The sequence below is a fragment of the Onychostoma macrolepis genome, chromosome 02, assembly GCF_012432095.1.
Source record: "Onychostoma macrolepis isolate SWU-2019 chromosome 02, ASM1243209v1, whole genome shotgun sequence".
NCBI lineage: Eukaryota > Metazoa > Chordata > Actinopteri > Cypriniformes > Cyprinidae > Onychostoma > Onychostoma macrolepis.
The window spans coordinates 14,575,392-14,602,945 of NC_081156.1; the positions used below are offsets into that span (position 1 = coordinate 14,575,392).

General features: G+C 35.1%; 2 protein-coding genes across 16 annotated transcripts in view; one reads left to right on the forward strand and one right to left on the reverse strand.

The window, feature by feature from the left end:
• Positions 1 to 244: 244 nt before the first annotated feature.
• si:ch211-267e7.3 (ADAMTS-like protein 2) overlaps positions 245 to 27,554 on the reverse strand; it is a 49,419-nt gene continuing 22,109 nt past the window's right edge. For 2 of the 14 annotated variants that reach the window (XM_058763269.1, XM_058763260.1), the window contains 17 exons: positions 14,059 to 14,201; positions 12,158 to 12,233; positions 11,830 to 11,932; positions 11,374 to 11,519; positions 10,977 to 11,100; positions 10,441 to 10,521; positions 10,170 to 10,345; positions 9,615 to 10,041; positions 8,112 to 8,454; positions 6,507 to 6,613; positions 6,300 to 6,426; positions 5,954 to 6,167; positions 4,724 to 4,879; positions 4,451 to 4,621; positions 3,210 to 3,386; positions 1,837 to 1,981; positions 245 to 379 (listed from right to left, as the gene is read on the reverse strand). In XM_058763269.1, coding sequence (XP_058619252.1) covers positions 258 to 379; positions 1,837 to 1,981; positions 3,210 to 3,386; positions 4,451 to 4,621; positions 4,724 to 4,879; positions 5,954 to 6,167; positions 6,300 to 6,426; positions 6,507 to 6,613; positions 8,112 to 8,454; positions 9,615 to 10,041; positions 10,170 to 10,345; positions 10,441 to 10,521; positions 10,977 to 11,100; positions 11,374 to 11,519; positions 11,830 to 11,932; positions 12,158 to 12,233; positions 14,059 to 14,201 — 2,838 coding nt within the window. In that variant the 3' untranslated portion in view covers positions 245 to 257. Of the gene's footprint in view, positions 380 to 1,836; positions 1,982 to 3,209; positions 3,387 to 4,450; positions 4,622 to 4,723; positions 4,880 to 5,953; positions 6,168 to 6,299; positions 6,427 to 6,506; positions 6,614 to 8,111; positions 8,455 to 9,614; positions 10,042 to 10,169; positions 10,346 to 10,440; positions 10,522 to 10,976; positions 11,101 to 11,373; positions 11,520 to 11,829; positions 11,933 to 12,157; positions 12,234 to 14,058; positions 14,202 to 15,622; positions 16,151 to 16,197; positions 16,213 to 17,684; positions 17,807 to 27,554 lie in introns of those variants that run through there. The other 12 variants (XM_058763307.1, XM_058763299.1, XM_058763320.1 and 9 more) reach the window with 12 other exon arrangements.
• Positions 21,400 to 27,516, forward strand: olfml2bb (olfactomedin-like 2Bb). 2 transcript variants are annotated; one of them, XM_058763435.1, is made up of 9 exons: positions 21,400 to 21,486; positions 21,620 to 22,070; positions 22,491 to 22,757; positions 22,946 to 23,053; positions 23,548 to 23,709; positions 24,137 to 24,326; positions 25,231 to 25,671; positions 25,760 to 25,936; positions 26,612 to 27,516. In XM_058763435.1, exons 2-9 carry the CDS (start codon positions 21,924 to 21,926, stop codon positions 27,208 to 27,210), a joined length of 2,091 nt encoding a protein of 696 aa, XP_058619418.1. In that variant the 5' UTR covers positions 21,400 to 21,486; positions 21,620 to 21,923; the 3' UTR covers positions 27,211 to 27,516. The 2 variants fall into 2 exon arrangements, with proteins under 2 accessions (XP_058619418.1, XP_058619427.1); XM_058763444.1 differs by having other exon boundaries at positions 25,240 to 25,671.

Consider the following 27,554-nt stretch of genomic DNA (forward strand, 5'->3'; position numbering starts at 1 on the left):
AGAGGACTGTGTGTCTCTATCATCAGTAGACCCACGGTTCCTCTGCAGTCCAGTTACAGGAGCTGCCTTTACCGGGTCCCTGCAGGACCACGACCAGGGCCAGTGCCCTTTTAATATAGCACCTTTTTTATGAAGGAGAGGTTGACAGCAATGGGGTTGGAGGGCTGGATATGGTCAGTTCTGGGTTCAGTGCGTCCAGTATGTGGAGGAGGGTCTTCACATTAACTGCAAGGCCACAGTGAGGAGCTGGACAGCCTTCACTGGCTCTTGTTCTTGCAGGACAGACAGCAGGCCTTCCTGTAGTACCAGTGAGTGCACAGCTTCACCCGCAGGACAAGGGCACAGTTAGCTGTCGCTTTATCCTGACAAGCATCCTCAGCTGGGGGAAAAATAAGAAATAGACAGTTTTAAAAGACAAAATATGTGAAAATATAATTACATCATGAATTAATTTGTATTAAATACAAAATAAATATCAAATAATTTATTGAAATGTATTTATTTTATATTTCAATTATTTTGAAATGTTAAAATCTCAATAGCAAAGACAATATTATGTATAAATAAAATATGTAAATGTATTTTTTAAATGTTTCAGTGCTTAAAAGTTGTATAACATTTATTTTTTCCCAGGTTAAAATCTCTTTAACATAAAATAAACTAGTAAGTAAAATAAATAAATATTATTTTATATATTTAAATAGTTTGATAATTGTGTAATGCTGAAATAAAAGTTTAATGGCAGATATAATATAATATAATATAATATAATAAATATAATATAATATAATAAATACATTTAAATATTTATATTTATTCATTTTTTCAATGTTTCAATGCTTAAAAGTTGTATAATAAATACACACATACATTTAAATATTTATATTTATTTTCTCATGTAAAAATACTACTTTAATAGCATAATACATACATTTAAATATATATATTTTAACAGTTTAATAGCAGTGAAAACTATATTAGTTATAAATGAATACATACATTTAAATATTTACATAAAAAATTTTCCCAGGTTAAAATCTCTTTAAAAACTAGTAAGTAAAATAAATAAATATTATATATTTAAATATTTGAATAATATTAATATAATATAATAAATACATTTAAATATTTATATTTATTTATTTATTCCCATGTTAAAATCCCAGATAGATAGATAGATAGATAGATAGATAGATAGATAGATAGATAGATAGATAGATAGATAGATAGATAGATAGATAGATAGATCTGGAACAAGTTTGAAAACCACTGCACTAGTGGCACAGACACACTTCACCCTTGTAAGGCAAATCTTTGCAGAGATGTCAAGAAAAGTGCTTTAAGTAGATCTCAATGAACATCAGCGACCGCAGGACTGTACCGTGTTCTCCCTACTAAATCTCTAATGCAGAACAAGGAATGCCATTTCTGTCCAAAAACACAAAATTAGCTGCCAAATTGACGACATGCATGATGCACTTGCCCTGCAAAGATTAAAAACAACAAAGCATTAATCTGGTCTAAATTTCACAGGAATTAGCTTGTGTTGAGCCAAGATAGATTCACATGTGCTTTTAATTGAGCCGAGCGTTTTAACACGCACTCGTTGCTGTTTTTCATTAAAAGGTACAGCGTAAACTACTTACAACTGGCATGATCAAATAACAGCCATGCCAGGGTGCGTCCTTACAGCATCTTGCCAAATAAAGATAGATTGGATTTCTTTTCAGCTCAGTCAAGGCCTGTCTTGCTGAAAGTCTGCAATGCGTAGCCGAGCTTAGATGGGAGACCTCAGTTAGTTTGTATGTGCAGTGCTGTGGTTTGCTATAATAGTACCTGGTGGCTCAGTAGTGCAGGGCTGCACCTCACAGCTCTGCCTGGCCTCTGGTCTCAGTGTTGAATCACAGCTATGGCCCAGTTCTTCTCCTTGATAACACTTCACCTCTCGCACACGCACTCCAATCCCACATGTCTTACTGCACTGCAGGGCACAGACACAAACACAAACACAAATATTATTCAGAACAGATAAATCACTCCCTATTTGCACTGATGACTTTCAAAGCGATGTGCAAAGTCACTTTTAAACCAAGCTGCTTTCTGTTGGTCAACAAGGAAAATTTGTATGAGCAAAAATGTGGGGAACTTTTTTGGCTCTTGCATGAAACTCGTCACTATTGAGATTTTACATCTCAGAATTAAGATATTATTTCTTGTAACTGCAACATTATTTCTCACAACTGTGACTTTTCTTGAAATTGCAACTTTTATTTCTCGTGATTGCAGTTAAATCTTTTTCTCACAATTTTGACTATATCGTCTCGTAACTGCAACTGACTTTTATATCTCATAACTGTGGTTTTATCCTACAATTTTGACTTTATATAGTCTTACACGACTTTTCTCAAAACTGCAACTGTCTAGTAATTGCAATATCTCATGAGTGAGGCTTTATCTCACAATTTTAACTTTATATTGTCTCACGCAAATTTCTCATAATTGTGACTTATTTCTCTTAATTGCAATTAACTCCCATATCTCATAATTGTGGCTTTATCTCACTATTTTGACTTTATATCTTTTCACATGATTTCATTTCTAATAATTGTACCACCAATGTTGGGAAGGTTACTTTGAAAATGTAATTTAAGGTTACAGATTACAAAGTCACCCTTTTTAAAAAGTAAAAAGTAGTGTAAACATTTCAATTACTTTATTAAAGTAATATAACTAATTACATTTGATTACTTTTCTAACAAATGTTTTTAACTGTTAAAACATTTTAAAGCAGGCAGGGTTTAATAATAATTTCATTTTAAAGCACAGCCACCACAATATCAGACTTTAGCACCTTTTTTAAATTTTGAGGTTAAATACAGATTTAAAATCATAAGATATTTGAATAGTTATACTGTTTTTGAACTCAAATATTATTCTTATTCAAATCCTATTCAAATCAATTAAATCTGTATATGTGTGTGTGAAAAAAATCAGATGTAACCCCCTTTGTAATTGTAACATAGTATGTTATATCATCATTTTATATTGTTAGTATTTTGTCCCGCACAGTCACTGTATGAACCTAATGTGTCAACATCCCAATGCAATGAATACACTACACACGGCATAAACCCCCTGAATTCTGTAGAACATAAAAAAAAAGTTTAATAAGAAGCCAAGCCGGGTAAACTATAATAACCCGTCCTAACCTGGGACCAGGATGTGGTGAACCACTTGGAGCAGGGTCTCTCAAAACAGGCTGCACTGTCCGCAGGTCTGAGGGATCTGTCACACATCCTTTCAGGGAACTCCTTGAAGACGCCACCCTCCAGCCCTGCACACACCACCTGACGCGTCTTCACTCCACGGCCACATGTGGCATTACACTGGGAATGTTCAAGACAAAATACTACAGTAAACAGCTGTTATTGTTAAATTAAACAAAAACTAATAAAATTGTTGGTAACACTTTAAAATAAGGTTCATTAGTTAATGTTAATTAATGCATAACATTGACTAAAAATGAGCAATACATTGGTTATAGTATTTATTAATTTTTGTTCATGTTAATAAAACTACAACTGTTCATTGTTAGTTCATGTTAGTTTATGATCATTCATTAATATTAACAGATATAACTTTGGATTTTAATAAAGCATCAGTAAATGTTGAAATTAATACATGCTTTACAAGTATTTTTCATTACTATTTCATGTTAACTATTGTAGTTATCTAATGTCAATAAATGGAACCTTATTGTAAAGTGTTACCAATTCAGTACTTCATTAGATAAAAGCCAAAAAATTATAATTAAAACTATTGTTTATTAAACTTATTAACTATTATTAAGAGAACTGAAATATGTGCCATACAATTAATAGAAATAAACAGAAATAAATATAAATTGAAGCTAAACAAATATTTAAAAAAAAAAAAAATAGTAAAAATGATAAAAGCACACAACATAATTACTAAAACAAACTAAAATCAAAACTGAAAATATAAAAATTATTGCTGTCAAATGATTAATCGCATCCAAAATAAAAGTTTTTGTTTACATAATATATGTGTGTATACGCTGTGTATTTATGTATGTGTATATATATATATATATATATATATACACAAACACATGCATGTATATATTTAAGAAAAATGTTTATATATTAAATATATTTATATATAATATAAAATATAAGAATATAAATGTATATACATGTAAATATTTTCAAAATATATACTGTATGTGTGTGTTTATATATACATAATAAATATACATAGTACACATATTATGTAAACAAAAAGTTTTATTTTGGCAACTTTTATTTTTATTTTTAGTTTGACAGCACTAATAAATACTTTAATAGCATATAAATGATGCTAAAATAACAATGCATAGGAGATGGATGGGAAGAGTTACTATAAACTGCATTACATGGGGGCAGCTCACCTTTTCCCACTCTTGCTCCACCCAGTGGGCAGGGCAGTTTTTGTCTCCACACGGATGCACGGCCAGTGGCTTGAGCTCTGGATCACACTGGCCATCAGAAATCACCTTCCCACTGCTGTTCTTACACACCACATAGCGTCTCATCCTGCCCTCCCCACACGGCCCTGAGCACTTAGAGAGGGAGAAGCAAAGACACATAACGTCATGTTTAATGGACAATCTAATGTTTTAAATTTCTATGTGATATTTCACAGGACGTTTTCTGAAACCCACCGGCCCCCAGTCAGAGACGGTCCACCTGCGGTCACAGGGCGGCCCTTCGCACTCTCTCTGGCTGGCCGGTCTGCTGGACTCGTTACAGAGTCTGGCCTCCATGGAGCAGCGCACCTCGCGGCTCCTCACCCCACGACCACCACACCGCGCTGAACACTGTCAGAATGACAAACAACCATTACTGTCGCGTTTGACGCACTATTGGGTCTAAACTAAAACTTTTGCATTTGGCTCACTGTTGGGTCTTAATTAAAACTAAATCTGAAACTTAATTAAAATTTTAAATTAAAAAAATTCATTACTTGAAATATGATCATCAATAACGGAAAAATAATAAAATATAAAAACTTTTTATTTCATCTAGCAACATTTCTCATTTTAATTTAGTTTACTCATTTAAATACTAAATACAACTAAAACAATAATAAAACTATTATATATAATACACGCTTTATTTTAAGGTCCAATTCTCGTTATTAACAAACCATTAACTATGACTTTTGCCTCAATAACCTATTAGTACTAATTTACTGCTTATTAATAGTTAGTAAGGTAGTCCTTAAGTGTAGGTATTGGGTAGGATTAGGAATGTAGAATATGTGCTTTATGAGTACTAATAAACAGCCAATATGTTATTAATAGGCCTGCTAATAAACAACCTGTAAATAGTCAGAATTGGTCCCTATACTAAAGTGGTACCTAAAATTTAAAATGAAAATAGAAAATAGAAAAATAAAAACTAATCCAAACATTTTTTAAATGTATATCAATTAACAGATCACACATGGTTTACATTCTATTTTAAGGTGTCCTTGTTACAGTGTAATTATATATGTAAGTACTGAGCAATATTAATTAACAACATGTGCTTTCTATATGGTTTGTGTTAAGATTAGGGTTTGGTTTAGGGTTACTTGCATGTAATTATGCATAATTAATTGTTATTTTAATAGTAAGTACATGTAACGTGTAACAAGAACACCTTAAAATAAGCGTTTTTAAATTCTGTAATAAGCGCTCTTTTAAAAAGCATGCTAAATTCTTTTTCACAAGTGTTTACTTCGTAAAGCTGCTTTGGAGCATTTTGTATTGAGAAACGCGTTATACAAATAAACTGAACTAAAATCAAAGCAGCTCAATGTGCATAAATGCATCAGTTTTGGAGGTTAATATTCAATTCACATGTAGATTCTAAACAAAGCCTTGAGACTAAAGCCTTTACACACTGACCTCCGACCAGTCTGAGATCTCCCACTGCGGGCCGCAGCTTTTGCTCTTGCAGGCTTTCCGTGTGATGGGCTTCTGCAGCTCCACAGCCTGACACAGCTCATCATAAACAGAGCTGTCAAATCCCGGCGCCATCATCTTCCAGCAGCGCACCGTGCGGAACTGAAACCCCTCTCCACATGTCCGGGAACACTCACTCCACCGACTAGTTTCCCACCTGCCTCAGAATACAGAATACAACAACTTAAGATCTGTCATCAACAGCATCTGCGGCTTCCAAACATCTACGCTTATGAATTTACCTATAGTAAAGCAAATTATATCAAAACTCAAGCTTTCAGTATCAAACCTGGGCAGGCACTCTTTCCCTGTACAGAACTCATGTGTGGGCTCCGGCCTGGTCAAAGCGTCGCAGTAGCTCTCATCCACCTCTGACCCGTCATACTTCACACATAAGGCATAAGATGTGCTTATGCCTACAGACAGAGTGTATAGTGTCAGTTTGGTTGTGTGTTTGCAAATGTGTCGCACTGTCTGTGTGTGCTTGTGATTTCACCTGTTGTACATGTTGAGCTGCAGGGCGCATACGCAGAAACTTTCCATCTGTACATGTCAGACATGCTGATGTCACGATCTAGCGATTCCACCTCAAACTCATTACTGCTGGAGTAGGAAAAGAGAGAAAGAGAAAAAGATGGTGATCAGTGCTGGTTCTTTTACTTATGTCAAACAATTAAAATATTATATATTAGATTTTCTTATCTAATGTTAAAACAATGTTTTTCAACTATTCACAAGGAAAGACAAGTCTGTTTTAACAAGGAAATTAGACCTTTATATGCTTTTTTCACTTAATAGTAATAGTAACAGATAAATTAGTTACATTATAGCTATATAATTTTGCACATTGTTTCAAATTGTTTTGTAAAGTAAATTTTGTCAAAAAATAAGCTAAATATAGAAACAAAAATTAACATTTATATATTTAAAAAAGTCAAATATATAGTGCTGCCAAATGATTAATCGCGATTAATCGCATCCAAAATAAGTTTTTGTTCACATAATATATGTGTGTACTATGTATATTTATTATGTATATATAAATACACACACATGCATGTATATATTTATGAAAAATTTTATGTTTATATTTTAAATATATTTATATATAATATAAATTATATGAATATAAATATATACATGTAAATACACGTAAATATTTTCAAAATGTATGCTGTATGTGTGTGTGTGTATATTTATATATACATAATAAATGTGCACAGTACACACACATATATTATGTAAACAAAAACTTTTATTTTGGATGCGATTAATCACGATTAATCGTTTGACATCACAAAAAATATATGAAATATATATAAAAATTAATTGCAAAAAAGAAAATGTTCATTCTTTTGTGATCGGACTAGTGAAAATATTGGCTGGCCAAAAATTTTTTAAATCCAATTGTTTTTTGTTTTTTTAATTTAATTTAATTATGACAAGACAAAATATACACCTAAGAAATTGCTACAATAGTTTATATGCCATTTAAGTGAATAAGGTAAGACAGTAATTGTCCTGTCCAAGTTTAAATTGTCTTGTGGTCATTTCCCAGTTCTGTTCTCCTCAGTTGTTTTTTTTCTCCACATGATTCCTGTCTCAATTCAAACTGCCCAAATACAGCCAGAAAAGCCAAAAATATAACTATATAAAAATTAAAGCTTGTTATTTTACAGGCCATAGGCTAAAACGAGTGCACTTATAACTCAGACCTAGAATTCACCCACCCTGACGCTTTCACACTTATGTTTGCTTAAGTCTGAACAAGAATTTGATTCACTGGACTACATTATCATCAATACAGTTACTATAGCAGAAAATGTAAATCCTCCGAGTTTCTACATATCCATAATTTAAGAAAAGGTCTATTTATCTTTCATAATTTCAATGTTAACTTGCCCTTTGAGAACTGAAGACTGGGAAAGAAAAACCTTTCTACCTTTTCCTACCCTAACAAGCACATCTGTGGAAAGGATGCAGTGACATTTTGAAAGATTGGTGCACATTTCCATTCATAACAACTCAAGCCAGACCGTGGCAATAAATATGTCAGAGCATTCATCTAAAGGCTCAACAGCTCATATGCCTTCCGTCTGACCTCTCGCTCTGGGGGGTCTGCACTGGCTCCACCTGGTGGAGCTGGAGAAGGTTGGACCGGTGGCTTGTTGAGTCATTAGTCCTGCCCTCAAATACAGACTCTCCATCTGGACCGTGCATGTCCAGGTTGCCTGGGTAGATCTCCAGTGTCAGGCTGTTGTCCAGTGAAGAGTTGAGCTTGAGTACAGCACAACCCGTGAGTGCAGAACCGTCTTTACAGGGCTGTCTTGAGCCTGAGGGCCAAGATGCTCCATCATAGAAGAGACTCTTCAGCACCGGTGTAGATGTGTAGTTGGAGTCACTGGAACTAGATGAATCACCATCAATAAGGTTGGAATCAGGGCCTGGACAACAACAAAGCATGTTTAAATGTGAAATCAGTCAATCAATCAATCCATGACATCTTAGCCAAGATTAGCTTTCATTTATAGTATACAATTTCTGTACAATATATACAGTACATGAACATAAAATGCATATTTTAGATGTCTTTTACAGAATGTACTCTATATTTAACGAAATAAAAACTACCATTCAAAAATTTGGGCTTGGTGAGATTTAAAAAAAAGAAATTAACACTTTTACTCCGCAAGGACACGTTAACTTTATATTCACCAAAAAAAATCTGTGATGTTTTCCACAAAAATATTAAGAATATATTGATAATAATAGGAAATGAGCACCAAATCATAGTGACTGAAGGGTGACACTAAAGACTGGAGTAATAGCTGCTGAAAATTCAACTTTGACATTACAGGAGTAAAATACATTTTAAATATATTCAAATAAAAATAACAGTTATTTTAAATTTTAATAATATTTTAAAATATTACAGTTTTTTTTTTAAATGCAGGCTTCTTTCAAAAACATAAAAACATCTTACTGCCCACAAACTTTTGAACGATATATATATATATATATATATATATATATATATACTGTAAATATCATACTTATATATTAAGCATTTACAGTGAAAACAATATTAGCATATTTAGCATGTATTTAATAAACTTTTTTAGTATAGCTAATAATAACTGATTTTATATCTGTAGCTACATCCGTCATAAACTGTAATACAATTATCCAGAATTAGTTATAATTTAATTATTGTACAGTATACTTTATTATTGCAATATGAATACTTTTCAGAACGTTTTTTCTGTTATGGTGCATAGACTTAAAAATATATGCAATTCAAGTTCTGACACTGATGTTGCTTTCACACTTTGCTTTTTTACACTACATTTACCTGAGTTTGAAATCATGTTTCATATTGTCAAAATATTCCCACATTTACATCAATCATGAACCATACTGTAGTTCATATGAACAGAACACCCTTTTTCCAAAAAGACCCAAAAGCAGTTTTCAAGCAAAACTGCTTTTACACAAATCAAATGAAGCTAAACTTTATGGTCAGTCCGTACCAAATCCTCTTGTGTGAAAGCAACATGAAATGCCAATGAATGAACCCAAAATGTTTCCCCTAAAGCTTACTTACCAAAACTGCCTTGCGCCTCAAGATGGTGCATTTCATCATCTAGCTCGTTCTGGAGGACCTCACTGGCAGGTCTAAACAATACCAGACCAGGCAGCTCACTGAAGTTTACAGAGGCCTGAAGTTCCCACAACAGCTCCTCATGACCCACATGCACATTATCTTGAGGTCCCAGTGAAGTGCTCTGGTTGCCTTTTTTTCCATACTCCTTACGAGCTTCGATTTCATTATGAGTGGAGGACAGCTCCGTAGAGGACGTGTTCACCTTCTGCTCTGCCAGTGAGGGGTCTTTGGACGTCTTTGACATCAGGTTGCTTATTTGAGGTTGCTCAGGTGTAGAGACCATGGGAGATGCTGCCCTCAGCTCCAGAGCTCGAGGAACTGTGTACTCATATGTGATGTGAGGCATCTTTCCATTGAGGTTGTAATACTGAACAAAAAGAAAACAGGTACTTAAAAAAGACAAAAAATATACTATATACCAGCTGGCTGAGATACTTACATATGAGATAAAAATAAAAACATGGTTGTGATGATTTTACATACCTATATACCTACCATGACATTCAGGGCCTGATGGGTGGGACCCTGAGCCATGATGTACTCAAAGCCATCAGAGAAGAGGTTAGCCGGCCTCCTATACTTAAAGACTGTCCCAGCAACATGGAAGTTCTGTGGATTGTCAATCACACTGTTCCCATTGAAGAAGAAGTGACCAGCTTCATCAGACAGAGCTAGAAGGTGACGAAAGAAGGTGACATTTAATCGTTTTTTCTCTCTTCTCTTTTGCCCACCTGAATTTTGACAGATCAACCCAAGAAACTCTTACCCAAGATGTTTTCAGTTTTCCGCCGCTCTATGATTTGGATATCAGTAGCACCAACCGGTATATTGGTTATGAACACATAACCTAAAGAAACAATGACAAATTAATACATTTGAAATTATCTGTTACATTTAATTATTTGTACATAATGTTTGTGTTTAATGAGTGTGTCAAATTAGACATTGTTTGTCTAAATTCTGTCATTATTGACTCACTCTGATATTGTTCCAAACATGTATAACTTTATTTGTTCTGTGGAACATAAAAAGAATATATTCTGAAGAATGTTGGTAACCAAACAGTTTCGGTAGCCATGTCGAAAAATATAATGGATGTCAATGGGAACTGAACTTGTTTGGTTACCAACATTCTTCAGAATATTTTCTTTTATGTTCTACAGAAAGGTTTGGAATGATATGAGGGTCAGCAAATTTTTGGCTGAATCCATCAATCTGTTTAATTATAAAATAAATGGATAAAAGGTAACAAATTTGGCCAGAGACGGTCTATTCAATCTTTAATGCTAACATAAGGTATACCTAACTGTGTGATCCCTTTCCGGTAAGATCCTGAGACACGATAACAAGAACCTCCGTTTCCACCACAGACTCCACATTTGTCTATGGTTTTACTGGAATACAGTTTCCCATCACACCCTACCACCTGCAACCAAGACAGCAGAACGGTTAGCACTGAGCATAATCTCACAAACACGGGGCAAAAGTGATCTTTTTTTATCACAGAGGATTACATTTTCCCATATAGTAGATTTCTTCCCATCGCTATCAACCAATAAAGCGATTGTCAATTGGAAAACTGCTTTGGCTAGAATGTCAAGCATCCTTAATATATAGCATTAATGTAACCTTCTCAATTTACGACCTTGGCTGCTTGAAGCTTGGAATAATCTTTGCACCAAATATTATTCTGACACACCTGACACTGGCCCTCAATGCAAACACCCTGGTAGATCCCATCCCTGCAGAACGTCCCATCATGGGCAGGCACCAACAGCTGCCTTTCTCCTGTGGTTGTGGTGCACTGGAGGTCACATGGCTTATTGGAGATGTTGATGTAATCATCTGAACAGGAGGTGACATCAGCAAAACATCATTACGATCTAGGCTTCAGAGAATTCATCTAAAGATAATAGGACTTTATGGCATTGAGAGGCCTCTTTTGTACATAGGGGACTATGGGCTGAAGAAATAATCCTAAAGGGGCATCTGTGAGCTATAATAGAGCTGGCCAGGGGCCAAGACAAGAAATTCAGAAGAGTCTAAAACACTGAAAGGCTGAAAGACTAGGAAGCAGAGCAAATTAAAGCGATTTGGAAAAAAAACAGAGAAAGAAAGAGGTGGAAAAAGAAAACACTGAGGGACGTTTTTTTACCCGGATAAAGTGGAACCCACTCATAGTGCTTCCTGCCGAAGGCTTTGGCATTGAACTGAGAGCACTGGTGCTGTTTGAAGCTGATTCTGCTGTTTGGGCACGGCTAGGCAAACATCCAGACAACAATAAAGACACAGCTCGTGAGCCAGGCAGCAGGTCAAACAGCCTGCAGATATTAGAGCTTCAAGCCAACATGTGTAAAAATGCACAGTTATGCCAGATGGCTTGGATGGAGTATTCCACCCAGCAACACAGTCACATTATTATGGGTTATCCTTTAATTATACACAAACATCTTTATGAAGATCTCATAAACTTTTGGTCATACCTGATTTGTGCACAGCTGATACTGTTTGGACGGTCCAGTGCAGAAGGAACTGTTGATGTTTTGGGTCGACGTCAGTCTGAAAAAGTGTTATCTGTATATAAGTCTTCCAGATCTTGATGGGACATTCAATTTTTACTCATTCATGAAATGATCAGCAGATATCAAAAATTCTTGGAATGCACGCACCTGCCTATAAGTTGATTATGATTTTACTGTTACAGAGGACATAGCCGATATTAATTTTTAATTCTGTCTTTAAAAATATTATAAGTTAATTCAATAAAATAAAACACTTAAAACTTAAATCAATCGTTTTCAGTGAATTTAGGCATTTCAACATAAAAAAAAAATTATATTCATTTTCAGATTTGTTATAGATTGTAATTAACAGTAAATAAATTATTAATTGTTTTTAAAGATAAATTTTGAGTGAGTGCAAAGGCGATATGTAAACATAGAGGAAATGAGCTGCACAATTAAATATCCAATATAATCCAGTGTCAAACATTTCAGATGAATTTAATTTAAAAAAACATGAATATCCCTTGAAAATCCATCCTTTTTCTACTTTTCTATCATTACTACTGTTATATTTTAATTAATATTATAGCTTTTAATTTTAATTTCTGTTTTCATTTTTATTACATTTTTAGTAATTTTGTTATGTGCTTTTGTCGTTTTTATTGTTTTTCTTTTCTAAATATTACTATTTGGGTTTTATTTATTTTAGTTGTTTAGTTTAGTTTTTTACCAAGTTAGTTAAGTATTTTTAGTTTAGTTTTCATTTATTCCCAGTTATTAAATTTAGTGCTTCAACTTATTTCTGTATTTCAGTTAGTTGCCAAAGAAATATTTCTCAGTTTTGTTTATTTATTTTCATTTTCGTTATTTTATTTTTTATTTCAGATTAATTCCACATAGTTTTTCGGCAGTAAACTAGTTAACTGGTAACAGGAGTACTTCAGCATCCCAAACTGGTAACCAGCATCCATAACCACAACATATGCCACTGTGATCCCTTTAAACGTTTCCATACATGATTCTCCTCATCTTTCTTCCTCTCTGTCCCCTCTCTGTCCCCTCCCCCAACGCACACACCTTTTGCTGCCTCCACCATACTGGGAAGTGCTAATGGGAGCCAGCTGCACTGGCTCAGCTAGGGCCCTTATCTCCAGTGGAATCTCCCCGAAATGTTTGACCATTTGCTCTAAAAGCCATTTTATATATATGTTTGTCATTCTGAGCAGAATTCCCTGTGTCATGTGGGCCAGTGGATTGATGTTCATTCCACATGACATTCCTCTGGGTGCTCTGGAGGATATTAGTCAAGGGGGAATTCTCTCCCATTTCCCCCTCTCTCATGTGAGGGTTCACTTGGGTTATTCTGCACTCTGGTGTAGGCTGACGAAGGGAAGCGTTGATCTATACACGTTGTATCTTTAATGGATGGAAGAAATTCAATTTTCATATTTTCTCTCATTCTTTGGAGAAAATTAATAAACTATTTGTTTAAAATAAACTAAAACAAATTATGTATTTAAATAAATTGATTACAAATGTAAAAATACATTTAAAAATGAAATAATTTAAATTAAATGTAAAGAAGTTGAAGATCTATCATGTTAATTAAGTCAAACAACATGAAAGAGAAACTGTGCATTCACGGCCAAATAATCCCACATTAAATGAATTTTGTGACCTTCAAGTTGATCGTGAGTGACATTACCCGGTGTGAAAAGTGGGTTCAGACCAGGGTCAAATTGACAGCCCTCAACCCATAGTGGAGAACCTTGCACAATGCATCAGACCTGTCACTTCTGATTAGTACAGAATCAGAGGGTCATTTTTCCTCGGGTGAGCTAGATCTAAATGAGCTTGTGTAATATCTGAGAGCGGTGTACCTCTGCTGCAGACAGTGACGCTCTTGAGAGCGCACTCCTCCTCCGCAGGTACGGGAACAGGTGGACCAGCTGCTCCATTCACCCCACCACTGCGCTACCTCGTCTGGCTGCCTCTGGAAATCCTCCCTCCCCTCACTGCTGTCCTGGCAAAGACAGAGACACAGTGCTTCACTGCTGCACGCTTGCATGATAACATGGAAAATCTGTAAACAATGGCAATTATTGTCAGACACAAGCACTTCTCTGTGTAGCTTGTGGGTAAAAACGGTCATGACTCTCAAGGCACTAATATTAATCAAATGTTTTTGTAGTACAGATCTTGTTTCCTATGTTGGACTCAAGCATTTATAGTAAAGTATTAAAAACTGCACCTTATTTAAAGAAACTGTTGAAATGTTATATAATACAGAATATAAAGACTTTGTAGGATTTTGGAATTGAAACCACTTGTCATATCGCAATGTTTTATATATTTTTAAATAAATAATATTGTGATCTTGTTTCCTGTGTTGGACTTAAGCATTTACAATGAAGTGTTAAAAACTACATTTTATTTAATTTTTTTTAAATGACATGGTTCAATTTTAAGACAGACAGCAACTTAAGCAAATTTAAACATTTAATCAAAATTAAACATTTGCAAATTTAGCGTTACAATATAATATAATATAATACACAGAATATAAAGTATTTGTAGCTTGTTTTCTGTGTTGGACTAAAATACTTGGTGTGAAGTATTAACAACTCACAGCATCATTAACAATACATTTGCAATATAATATAGAATGTGAAGATTCTGTAGTACTGATTCTCTGGTATATAAGTAGTAAAAATAGAAGGGTAGAATAGAGTGTGATGAGAATAGAAAATAGAAAGCAGAATCAAAAAGAAAAATAGGACAGTAAAAAAAAAGCACTGTCTAAAATCCAAAACAGACTGGCTGTCTATGAATTTTCATCGAAGAAGCCCAGACAAGCCTAGACATTAAAGTTTAGAGAGACTTTGTGACTTAAGAGAGAGAGAACAGCGGAGGGCAGTTTTAGGGAAGAGATGGAGTCGAAGGTGAATGGAGCCCCCCTAACGGCCCAGATGAAAGGGCCAGCGACTGTAGGCAAATTAAGCAGACTCCTGTTGTCTAGACAGCAGGTTAATCGCTCCTCTTCAAGCCTTGCATCAGTGAACTTTAACACAACACAGGCACGGCTCCATGGAAAGTCTTGTGAAGTTCTCAAAGAGAAGAGCTGCCCAGCATGGTTGATCTCTAACCAGCTTTAATGGTCAATGTTTGGATTTTGGTATAAGGAGGAGGATTTACACAAAGACCATTTTCTTCCTAGAGCTCTATGCACTCGTTGACCCATCCTGAATAGTGCGCTGTTTAATCCACAACTGACATTTGGAAAGTTATGGTATGTTTAAGCATGAAATCCACTTTTCTGAAAGTGACATTTTGAAATAGATGTTCACTTACTGTCTTTTTTTATGACTGAGTCTCTTTAGAAGCACAATTACAGCAGAATATGAACTTACAGTAAAGTATGACCCTTAAAGCAAGAACACTTACTTGCCCTGCAGACTTGTAGAAATGCATAATGCTACATTTAGTTGTAAGGGAGTTTAGCAGCCCCTCTCTACAAGCCCAAATAGCTTGGCAAGAGCAAATCCAGTGTCCCCCGCCCCAACGCAGGGGATGTTAATGGGATCTTGTCCAAACAAGAGTCTGCATGCCCATATGTTTTTTATCTGAATGCCCTCTGGATGTTTAGATTCTAAATAGACAATAGACTTTTCCCCGCTTTCTAATGCATCCTAAAACGGAGACCCCCTAAGGAGACCACATGGGCCCGATGTGTTTCGAAATGTCACTTCAGTTGAGTTTAGTCTGCTGATGCTTGAACACGGAGCCAGTCAAGTCGAACCGGTCAAAAACATGCTGAACTGAGCATCAAAACATATTTTATAGCACAACAGTAATATTGCTTTCAAACAGCATGGATGAATAATGCCCATAAATGTTAGACCAAACAAATGAGGGAATGACAATGCGCTATTTCTGGACTACTATAACAGAACACGACTAAGCTTTTCGTTTCGAAAGTTCGAATCTTTTCAGTGAATCGGTAGAATCGGTTACAAAACCTGTTTGAATCGGATTGAATCAACGGTTATCGAGTCAACAACACTGAATGGGCTCTTTCAAATGGGGTGAAATGTGAAGTCCCGATCTGAATCAAATGATTCGTGATACGCGATCCGATTGGAGCGCTTCGAAACAGTGAATCATTTTGCGATGCAATGGTACTGATTCGGAGTTTCAAAAATCTCCGTTGTGTTCTTTGCTCGCTTTCTCTATATAATTTATTCATTGTTTGAATAACCGTGGAAATTAAATCATTACAATTAATAGGCCGAACTTACAATGTTTTTTTATTAAACTGTGATCACATTAAATACAGTTTCCGTCGTATTAAAAACATTTCATAAAAAGGTTTCAAAAGCACCATAACCCTCAACCCCCACACCCCCTGTTTTGTTTTTTTTCACAAATCGCACCCTGGGCAGAAGTATTAACCAATACAACTTGATTGACAGCTTTATAAACACATATAAGAGTTTGTCTAAAGAAATAACCTAAAACATTAAAAAACATTTTTTGCTTTGAAATGTTTCTAAAAAGCTGAAATGTCCAGTTGTTTTGATGTGATATGTGATTGTTATTTAAAGGTTACAAAAACGTTTCTTAGAATGTTCATCAAGTAGCCTACAACACCATAAGGACATTTTGAGAATGCTGATCGCAGAACGTTTTCTTTCAACATTATGAGAATGTATATCAGATATTAATTAAGTTAAGGACGTTCCATTGTATTTATGTAATCTAAAAAAATAATAATAATAATAAAAAATAAAAATTGTAAAGTGTGAGAACATTCTCCGTTAGCTGAGAATAATTTAAAACCTTCGAAAAAGAGTACGTAAACACGGGACCGTTTAAAAAAAAAAAAAAAAAACACTGGACCGTTTGATGACGTAATTACGTGGTGACTGAATATGTTTTTTGAATAAGGTTCTTTGAAACTAACTGTTCGAAAGAACCGATTCGCGGAAACGAGTCGGAGTTCTCATCACTAGATTCACCTCGATTCAACTCACTCTTAACTCAAACATGCAACAGAAAGAAAAGTTGTCACTAGAGTCTAGAAGCCTAGTGAACAAGAGATTTTCAAGAATAACATTTCACTTATAATTCATTCAGTAGCTCACGAATTGTTAAATACTCTCGCGAAATATCAAAAAGTGCATGCGATCAAAATCGTAAAAATAATGTGCAGCTTTAATTTGGGAAATTCCAGACATAAAAACTCCAGCTGGGCTTTTATCTCAAAACACGAAACAGCACAAAACGCGGTATAAAATAGCAATGCCGTGCTCGTGAACGTGGTCAAAACCGTGTTTTGGTGTGAAATTTTGATGTTAAGCCCGCCACAGTGGCTCGCTCGTTTCCCGCATTGTAACCGGCATTTGTAACTGAGCGCTTATTCAAACCAGCGTTAGTAGATCAAGCCTACGACTTCAAGCCCAAAGAGTGTTTCACAGCGATCTGTACAAAAATGAATGCGATTTACCTTAACATTTGCACCTGCTGCTGTATTAATAATCCATAAGTGTAAGACAAAGTAGTGTAGTAGAATATGTCCGAATCTTGCAGTCCAGAGACAGTACATGGTTCATTTGAGAACAAGGAGACCTCGCCCCCCTGATCTTAACCAAAGACTAAAGAGAGAGAGGGGCTCGCACTTTGAGGTCTAACGATGAACGAAACCCTTGATGCATTAATGGCTTTACAACCTGCTGGAAGAAAAGAAAAGGGGGCTGGTCAGACCCACTGCGATTGACCTTGTAGATTTCAAAGTACAGCATCCATCTCTACTAGGATCCAGAAACAGACGTCTACCTACATTACTCATGTGAATAGTCTGAGTGAACTTCTAATAACAGGACAGTTACACAAAGGCACTCGGAATCACCTGGCATTTTGTAGCAGCCTTATCACCTGATCACAGCTTGTCAGGCTCATGTTATTGCCATATTTTTCATAAAACATCCAATTAATTTGAGTTGCAAACATTAAGAAATGCAAAGACAATATTTACAAGGTGAAATCGTAGGATTTTAAAGGGTTATTGGTCCATTTGCATGTTTTGTTTTGTTTTTTCTCCTGTGCAGAAAACATGATAAATGAATGTCAGTTGCAGTGAGAAATATTTAGGTCTAAACACTCATTTAAATGCAAATGAACATATAAATCACAAAGCCTAATGTCTAATGTTTCACAACAAATCTACTGCACTGAACATACATGCCCTCAAATATTCATCATAATAATCATAGTGTTTTTTGTTTGTTTGTTTGTTTGTTTGTTTTACAGCCAGAACACCAGAAAATTCTGGTTAAAAGCTTATTGTAACTAACAGACACAAAGGTTAAGAGGAAAACAAAATGCACATTATTGCAACTTGGAATGTATTCCAGTTACATAAATGAATATCACTGTACTTAATGAAGCTATGTTCTCATGCCTCAATAAATTTAAGTTTCTGACAACAAAAGCATGTTCAGACACCCCACCATAGAACCTGTGTCGTACCACTGATTTCCTAGACTGTGCATTCGAGCTGCATAACTTAAACCCACTATTATATAGATTTAGAAAATGTCTAAATACTGTATGTATATATATATATATATATATATATATATATATATATTGTATATGAGTATTATATTTGTTAAATAAAACATCAAAGCAATCCAATCAATAGCATAGTAAGTTGCAGTCAGTTAACTTTAAGTAAAAACACAAAAAATTACTGAAAATGTATTCAACCTCAGGCCTCATCCAAGATGTAGATGTGTTTGTTTGTTTGTTTTTTCATACATAAATTTATCATTACTTGCGCACCAGTGGTTGCAGTGAATGGGTGAGTCCAAACAGCTGATAAAAACATCACAATAATCCACAAGTAATCCACATGACTCCAGTCTATTAATTAACATCTTGTGAAGCAAAAGGCTGCAATTGATAAGAAACAAATCCATTGAGACGTTTTTTAACGTCAAAATGTTGCTTCTGGATAAACCATGCATCCTCTATTCATAATATTGCTTTCTCCACTGAAAAAGTTGTCTCATCTGAATCAGGAGAAAAATATGCACAGATCAAACACTGGTTTAAAGTTAAAACGCCTTAATGATGGATTTGTTTCTTACAAGCACACAGATGGTAATTGATGGACTGGAGTCGTGTGGATTACTTGTGGATTATTGTGATGTATTTATCAGCTGTTTGAACTCTCATTCTGACGGCACCCATTCACTGCAGAGGATCCATTGGTGAGTAAGTGATGTAATGCTAAATTTCTCCAAATCTGTTCTGATGAAGAAACAAACTAATCTACATCTTGGACAGCCTGAGGGTGAGTAAATTTTCAGCATATTATCATATTTGGGTGAACTATTCCTTTAAACAGCCATTTATGGATGTGGATGTGTTTTTAGACTCCATAGTGACATACACAGGATGAAAACTCCACACTGGAACATTGCCAGGCTGTTGCAGATACTTGATATATTGAACAATAGACACCTGTGATGAAAAACATGGCTTTTGATTAAAGACCTATGGCAGCATACTTGTAGGTTTGAGTCAATGTCAAGAACAGCTTCAGTGCGGGTTCACACTGCTGAAGGGCATTGTACTTACACAATAGACTTTTGTACGGAGCTGCCAAACTAGAGGAATCTTTCTCTTACAGACACTGACATATGGACATTCTCACTAAAATAATATAAAATTTAATGATCAAATGACTAAACACAAAGAGCTATCTGTCAGGTATTTTGGAGTATCCAGGACACCTAAAAATCCATGACACTATCATTATGTTAGACAGACAGTATTGGATTAATAATTGGATCGTGAAACAATCATGTACAGTGTAAGGCGTTTATATGCTTTCATGATGCAAGCAGAATTAGAAATGATACACATAGACTACCCTGTCAAAAGAGAAGAGACTTCTTTACAAATTCAGCATTTAGAATTACTAAACTTTGAACTGTTGTTGCATTGTACAAAAAAAAAGAAAAAAAAGAAAGAAATATTAGAAATTAGAAATATTTGCAGTGACTTTTTTCATATTAAGTCAGTTTGCCTCAGGTTCATACAGGCATCTTAGAAGAGAACATATCCACTGATGTACTTCATTAATCTACATGTTCTACAAATTTTGACAACCAGAAAGTGTATAAATAATTCATAAAAATAAATAAATAAATAAAAAATCATTATAAACTACATATTTATACATTGTCATCTGCTGTTTTTATTTTATTTTATATTTCATTTTATTATTTTTAAATGTTTTGCTTGAAAAATGTGCATGTTTGAACACATGCTCTTTACATGTTTGTATCCTGCTCAGGTCATTACTAACAAATTCTATGCACTTTAATAAGTTGTTTTAGTAAGATTGGTTTTGCTGTATGTAATAACTGGAGAAAGAAAAAAAAACATTAACAGTACTCAGTCTGTTAAAGGGTGAATTAAGGTAATCTGGGACTTTTTTTTCCCCACTTTCAACTTCTGCAATAAATTGTGATGTCACCCAAACACTTTATACAAACAAATGCCATTATTCTGAAATTGGCCAAATTTATATACATATTTAATGTGTCCTGATTTAAGTGTTCTTATGCAGCAGTGAGAGCATGTGTATATGAGAAATGAATGAATGTGTGAGAGAGGAAGAGACAGATTAACGGAGGGGAGATTTAAAATGACAAATTAGTTGCATATCCTGTTTTATGGTCCTGTTTGTAGCAAGGGTGTCTGAATAAAAATATGAATTATGAAGCCACACCATGTCCCACTTATTAAAAAGGTTTGGTGAATATTTGGAGCATTATTTTCTTTTTGAAAAATTCTGTCCATAACAATAATCTTATTGTTCTTTTCCCAGGGGTCCTTTACAATTTGCTAATTGGCCATTAGATAGCTTAATGTCATCTCAATTACATCAAAAACCAGCTAGAATATGTTAATGTTGCTACTGCGTGTGATGTACGAATAAAAGTACACATCATATGTCTTACAAAAAAAAAAAAACCTTTTGAGGACTTGCAATTAATCGAATTGTCAGTAGATGGCATAAAAGCTCTACTTCAGAGGCAGCGTCTTCGGCGTTGGGAGAGTTTCATTCAGTAAATCGTGATGTCTTGCTGAAATAGATAGATGTATTTTTTTGACTCATAAACAACTTATGAATTTATCTAAAACCTCTAGAGAATTGTTTCATAATTAAGACATGTTGTCATAATTAATTTCCCCAGAAATGATTTTGTGCTTTGTACTTTATCATGCACATGGTATTTTGTGTTTACATTTATATTTTATTATTAATGAATTTGTTATCCTTGTAACACATTTATTTATCGTGAGGCAGTAAAATTCGCGGGTTTGTGTCATTGATCTAATGGCAGAACTCCTCCCTGTCTTTAGGTTCCTCCCCACTCACTTACAGCAAACCTTTCAAATATCCATTCATCACCGGCAATCCAACACAAAGAAGGTCTTCTTTCTGTCTGCAGAAACCATAAGCAACTGATTTTAACCAAACCTAGGACCATTTTGACGTCATCAGGGAAACTCTTTACATATTCAGTAATTAATGGACTATTGATTGACATATGGAAATATATAGGTTACATAAAGAGTAATTGCATTTTTTTTTGTCTGGGACGAACACCACAGATTTCACCTTAACTTACGAAAATTGGCAGCTCATTTTGTCTGATAAATTTGCATGATGGAATTATTGTTTTTTATTTTTTGCTGGAGCTCGTTTTGTTTAACACGAGCCAATGTGATGGAGCAACAGACTGCTGACAATATAGACATCCGTCCAACTCTAGAAGATGAAATGGACAATCAAGAAAACATCTTGACACAGGTAATTTTTCCTGATTAAAAATTAAATGATCACATGAATAAATGCTATTATTATTATTATTATTATTATTGAAATTTCTATGTAAAATTGTATGTAAATATAATAATAATAATATTGTTTGATTATATATAAACATGTTTGATTATTATTAAAATTAAATAAGGTGATTTCTGACAAGTGTTAAAACCTATAATAATTATAATAATGTGTTTGATTATTATTGAAATTTGTATGCTATTGATTAATAGGATACTAAGTTGTATAAATTGGTTTTTGACAAAAAAAAAAAAAAAAGTTGTAAAGTAAATATAATAATATCTATAAACCACAATGTTAAACTATTACCAAAAAAAAAAAAAACTTTAATTAGGGTTGATTTAAAAAAAAATCTTTATTCACTGTCATGATTTGCTCTAATAGCTCATTGGAGACTATGATAAAGTGAAGACTCTGTCTGAGGGCTCAGACTGTCAGTGTAAGTGTGTAGTAAGGCCTCTGAGCAGGAGCGCATGCAAACGCATTGAAGAGGGCCATGCCAAGGCTGAGGACTTCTACACAGTGGAGACAGTCACTGCGGGACCCAGCTGTAAGAAGTGTGCCTGCATCGCCCCTCCCTCTGCCCTCAACCCCTGTGAGGGAGACTTCAGGTTTAAGAAGCTGCAAGAAGCTGGACGGGATGATATCAAGGTAAAGGGTTTTGAACTGAATCAGGAGACAGAGACAAGAATCATGCACTGGTGTTAATAGATGATTCTTAAAAATACGGACTTTTTCTATTTAATTTGATGACTTTTAGACTTTTTTAGACATAAATTAATCAATATTATACATAACTTCTATTAAACCACTCTATTATCCACTTTTTTATATTTCAGCTTTCAACCATAATGGACCTTCTCGAGGGAGCATTTTATGGGATGGACTTGTTAAAGCTTCACTCCATCACAACAAAACTTCTGGAACGGGTTGATAACATTGAGAAAGTGAGTGCAATACTGATGCTTGTTCTCAGAATAAATTAATAGAAAATATAAACATCTGTGATCATTAAACAGTGCTTCTGATAGAAGCTATATCTTATATTATTATATATTAAAATAAATAAATAACATTTATTTGTAAGAGTGTATATAATATACACACACTTTTCTGACACAATTTCAGAATATATAATTTAGTAAAATTTAGAGCCTTCTTTTCCATATTAGCATCACCACAGGAAGACAAATCCAGTCATGTTGGTACACACACACACACACACACACACACAAAGAACAGGGTGTCACAGTATTTATTTTTGATTATGCTGTTCCCTGAAACAACCACATTGCTTTCTATACACTATTCAGTATTACCATGGCACCAGAAATCACTGTCTGCTTTTAAATGTTGCCACTGGACAAAGGGGAATTGAGTTCAGGTGGTTGGGCGGAACTGCCACCCATGGACTTCTGTTGTGTTTACATTCTCCTTACAGTCGTTTTCCGGAAACCTGACAAAGGAGAAAGTGAGCGTGAAAGGTGAAAAAGCACAAGGGAAGGGGCCTCGCTCCAACCAACGACAAGAGAAGAAGAAACGTCTCAGCGTGCTGGAGCCCTCACTGCAGAAGAATGCAGCAGCTGCTTTTGCTCACAGTGAGGTACAGATACAGCACACACTAGCTCAATCCATTAGAAATGCCCTATAGGCTCTCATTAGTCTCACTTCACACAGATGACAACTGCCAACATATATGCACAAATACACGCTGCAAATATCACACACATTACCACCAGTACCAAACTTTGCCCAGTGGAAACAGTGGTCAAATTCACTGTTCCAGTGAGTCTGGAAGACATGTCAGTAGAGAAATAGTCGATCAAAGCCATTCAACTTTCCCACACCATGCTCAAGTCGTTAATACACCACAAATTGCCCTTCATCTCATTCAGGACATTTATGCAGCCGCAAAAAGGGCAACTTGGAAAGAGACTAGTAATGCTGCTAATGCAGTAATGCAGGTTTAATTACATACATTTTTGAAGATAATAATTTAACTGACAATTTCACTGTTTATTCCTGGTCAGAGGAAATATGAGGAAAAGTTTGTTGGGACTCAGGGCTCCAGCAAACCTGTGCTGAAGAGAAGCAACTCTGAGGGTCAGGAGGAGATGCATAAACCTGCAAAGACCAAAGCAGGTCCCAATGGCATGACCATCAAAAGCATGACCTTCTACAAAGCCAACACAATAGAGAACAACGAAGAGAAAGAGCATAGTGAGTGTCCGACAGCTCAATTCATTGTAATAATGACTAAAATGCAGCTTTTATATCTGCAGCTCTTATGTACTGTATGTCAACGGAGAAAAAAACTGAGAAGGATCAACAGTATGTTCTTATATTTAGGGTTAAATTGTAGTATGATTGTAGTTGAGAAGCTAAATGCAAGTTCTGCATCACTAATTATCATTACACAGTGACCGCCCATATTATTATTTTTTTTGTCAGCAACCTTTGTTCCGGAAGTATTTTCCCCATTTATTTTATCTGTAGGGATACTACAAAACACTTAGCAAAGACTTCTAAACCGTCAAACAAACCAACAATTTCTTGAATGAATACAATTTGATTTAAAATAAAAAGATATATGAAAATGAGTTACGCAACTTAAAATGTACTTAAAATGAACTACATTCCCACAATGCACTGCAAATTACATAAGTTATACAATAGACAACTATAATTTAAAGTAAACAGTACATTTCAAATTTGTTGTTAAATATGTATTTCATATATTTTTGAAAGTCTCTTATATGCTCAGCAAGTCTGCATTTATTGGATTAAAAAAATAAACTAGTTTTCATAAAATACACTAGTCTAAAAAATACAAGTCTGCAGTATCACATCTTTCAGAAATGTTGTTTTCAAAATGTGCTGTTTAATATTTTTGTGGATTCTTTGACGAATAGAAAGTAGCATTTACTTTAAATATGAATTTTTTGAAACATTGTAAATGTTTTACTGTCACTTTTGATCAATTTTATGTGTGTGTGTGTTTTGGCTGAATAAAAATATAAATTACCCTGACATAGTCAGCAGCATTTTCAGATTACAGGTGAAACTTTACAAACAAGAGTATGCTAAAGTTAAGCTAAGCGTTTTATATTTCTTCTCTGAACAGTTTCCACAGCAGCGCATGAGGTTGTGAGTGGTGATGGCTCGGTGGATTTAATAATTGAAGACCAGCTCCATAAGCATGAGCTGCCTGCGACTGTTACAAGACCTGAAACCACTGCAACAGTGACCCAGACACCGTCAATGAACCTCAACACACAGAATGGAGGCTCTACTGCTGCAAACATGCCAAATGTAACAAGGCAAATTGAAGGAGAGGCTGTAAAAGTCAAGAAGTCAAGCACAATTACAACAGCAAGGGCAATCCTGCCCACCTCAATACCTTTAACTACCACAGTGTCACCAAGCATCAATGCAACAACCATCGCAACTCTTGCAGTGCCTCATCTGGCCAGAGTTACAGCACCTGCAAAGAGGTCCAAACTTAGCTGGGATGAAGCTACTACTCAAACAAGCACACAACCTCCAAAGAAGACCAAAGAACAAGGTAAGCTTGATTCCAGAACAAGAAAATGATTTTAAAAGAGAGGGGCTGTGATATATAGATGCTTCCCCTCTGGTTTTGTTGTTTACAGGGATATGCAAGGACACATTAGCAAGCATCGCTGATCCTGTTACACACAACTCATATGGCAAAAAAGAAGGTGCATGGATGAAAGACCCGAAAGGCAATGGAAAAGTTATATATGTGACTGACTACTACTATGGAAACCAGCTTCTGGAATTCCGTGATATGGACACCTTTAAACAAGGTACATGTATCTTTAAAATAGAAACTTCTGCATTTGGCTGGTGTGGCTGGTCATTTGGAGCGTACTGTACAGAGAAAAAAAATATATACAGAATATTTTATACTATTGGTTAGACTCCAGACTTGTACAAAATAATAACACATTTACATACATAGTACTGTTCATAAGCTTCAGATTATTTATGTATTTTCAAGAAATTCATACTTTTATTTAATATAATAACAATAATAACATTACATATATGTATTATTATTAAATAATGCTTCTTTTGAACTTTCTATTCATTAAAAAAACCTAAAAATAATTATCATAGCTTCCATAAAAATATTAAGCAGTTTTACACATATAATAATAATAATAATAATAATAATAAATGTTTTTGAACAGCAAATCAGCATATTAGAATGTTTTCTGAAGGATCATGTGACACTGAAGACTGGAGTGTTGATGCTGAAAATTCAGCGTTGCCATCACAGGAATAAATTACATTTGAAAATGTATTCAAATGGAAAACCTTTAGTTGAAATTGTAACAACATTTCATGATATTGCTGTTTTTACTGTATTTTTGATCAAATAAATGAAGCTTTGGTGAGCATAAATTTGCAAGAACCTTGCAAGAAGATCATGACCAACCCCTGCAGCATATGACATTTGTTCCTCTTTTTTCTCTCAGGGCAGTTTAGCAACTCCTACAAACTCCCCTATAACTGGATTGGCACTGGTCATGTGGTCTACGGTGGCTCTTTCTTCTACAATAGAGCCTTTTCTCGTGATATAATCAGGTTTGATCTTCGTCTCCGGTATGTAGCAGCCTGGACCACCCTTCATGATGCAGTATTAGAGGAGGAGGAGGCTCCCTGGAGTTGGGGAGGGCATTCAGACATTGACTTTGGTGTGGATGAGAGCGGGTTATGGATAGTGTACCCAGCTCTGGACGAAGAGGGATTTCACCAGGAAGTGATCATCCTCAGCAAGCTCCGACCCTCTGACTTACAGAAAGAGAAGAACTGGAGGACGGGTCTGAGGAGGAGCTTCTATGGAAACTGCTTCATCATCTGCGGCGTTCTGTACGCCGTCGACAGTTTCGAGCGCACACATGCCAATATTTCCTACGCATTCGACACGCACACACACACCCAGATGATTCCCCGCCTCCCTTTTGTAAACAACTACACTTACACCACACAAATTGACTACAATCCCAAGGAGCGTACGCTATATGCATGGGACAATGGCCATCAGGTGACCTACGATGTAATATTTGCTTATTAACAATAATTTAAACACTTGAACACTTTATTAAGGTACTGCGTGCAGCACTTTCTGTATAAAATAGTAAAACGATTATGTGTGGGTTGTAGATCAGTCTACATGGCAAATATTTTTATGGATATTTCATTATGCCTTTAATTTTGTCATTTTGTCTGTTGCATGTCTTTTGTGTTTGCTTTTTGATCTCAAAGGGGTAAAAATGTGATTGAGCTATTCATGACAAGGTTCTCACCGCTTATATGAAGTGTAAATGTATATTGTATATAATGTAATTAAAAATAAACCATACAGCAAGCTCTTCTAAACCTGTGGAGTGTCATTGCTTTAGCTTCTTTTGAGCTCAG

Bases quoted from the DNA above. Each gene is read 5' to 3' on its own strand.
- olfml2bb (XM_058763435.1), top strand. From the start codon at position 21,924: ATGATGGAATTATTGTTTTTTATTTTTTGCTGGAGCTCGTTTTGTTTA. The intron at 23,054-23,547 runs GTGAGTGCAATA...TTCTCCTTACAG, and splicing joins GGGTTGATAACATTGAGAAA to TCGTTTTCCGGAAACCTGAC. The intron at 25,672-25,759 runs GTAAGCTTGATT...TGTTGTTTACAG, and splicing joins AAAGAAGACCAAAGAACAAG to GGATATGCAAGGACACATTA.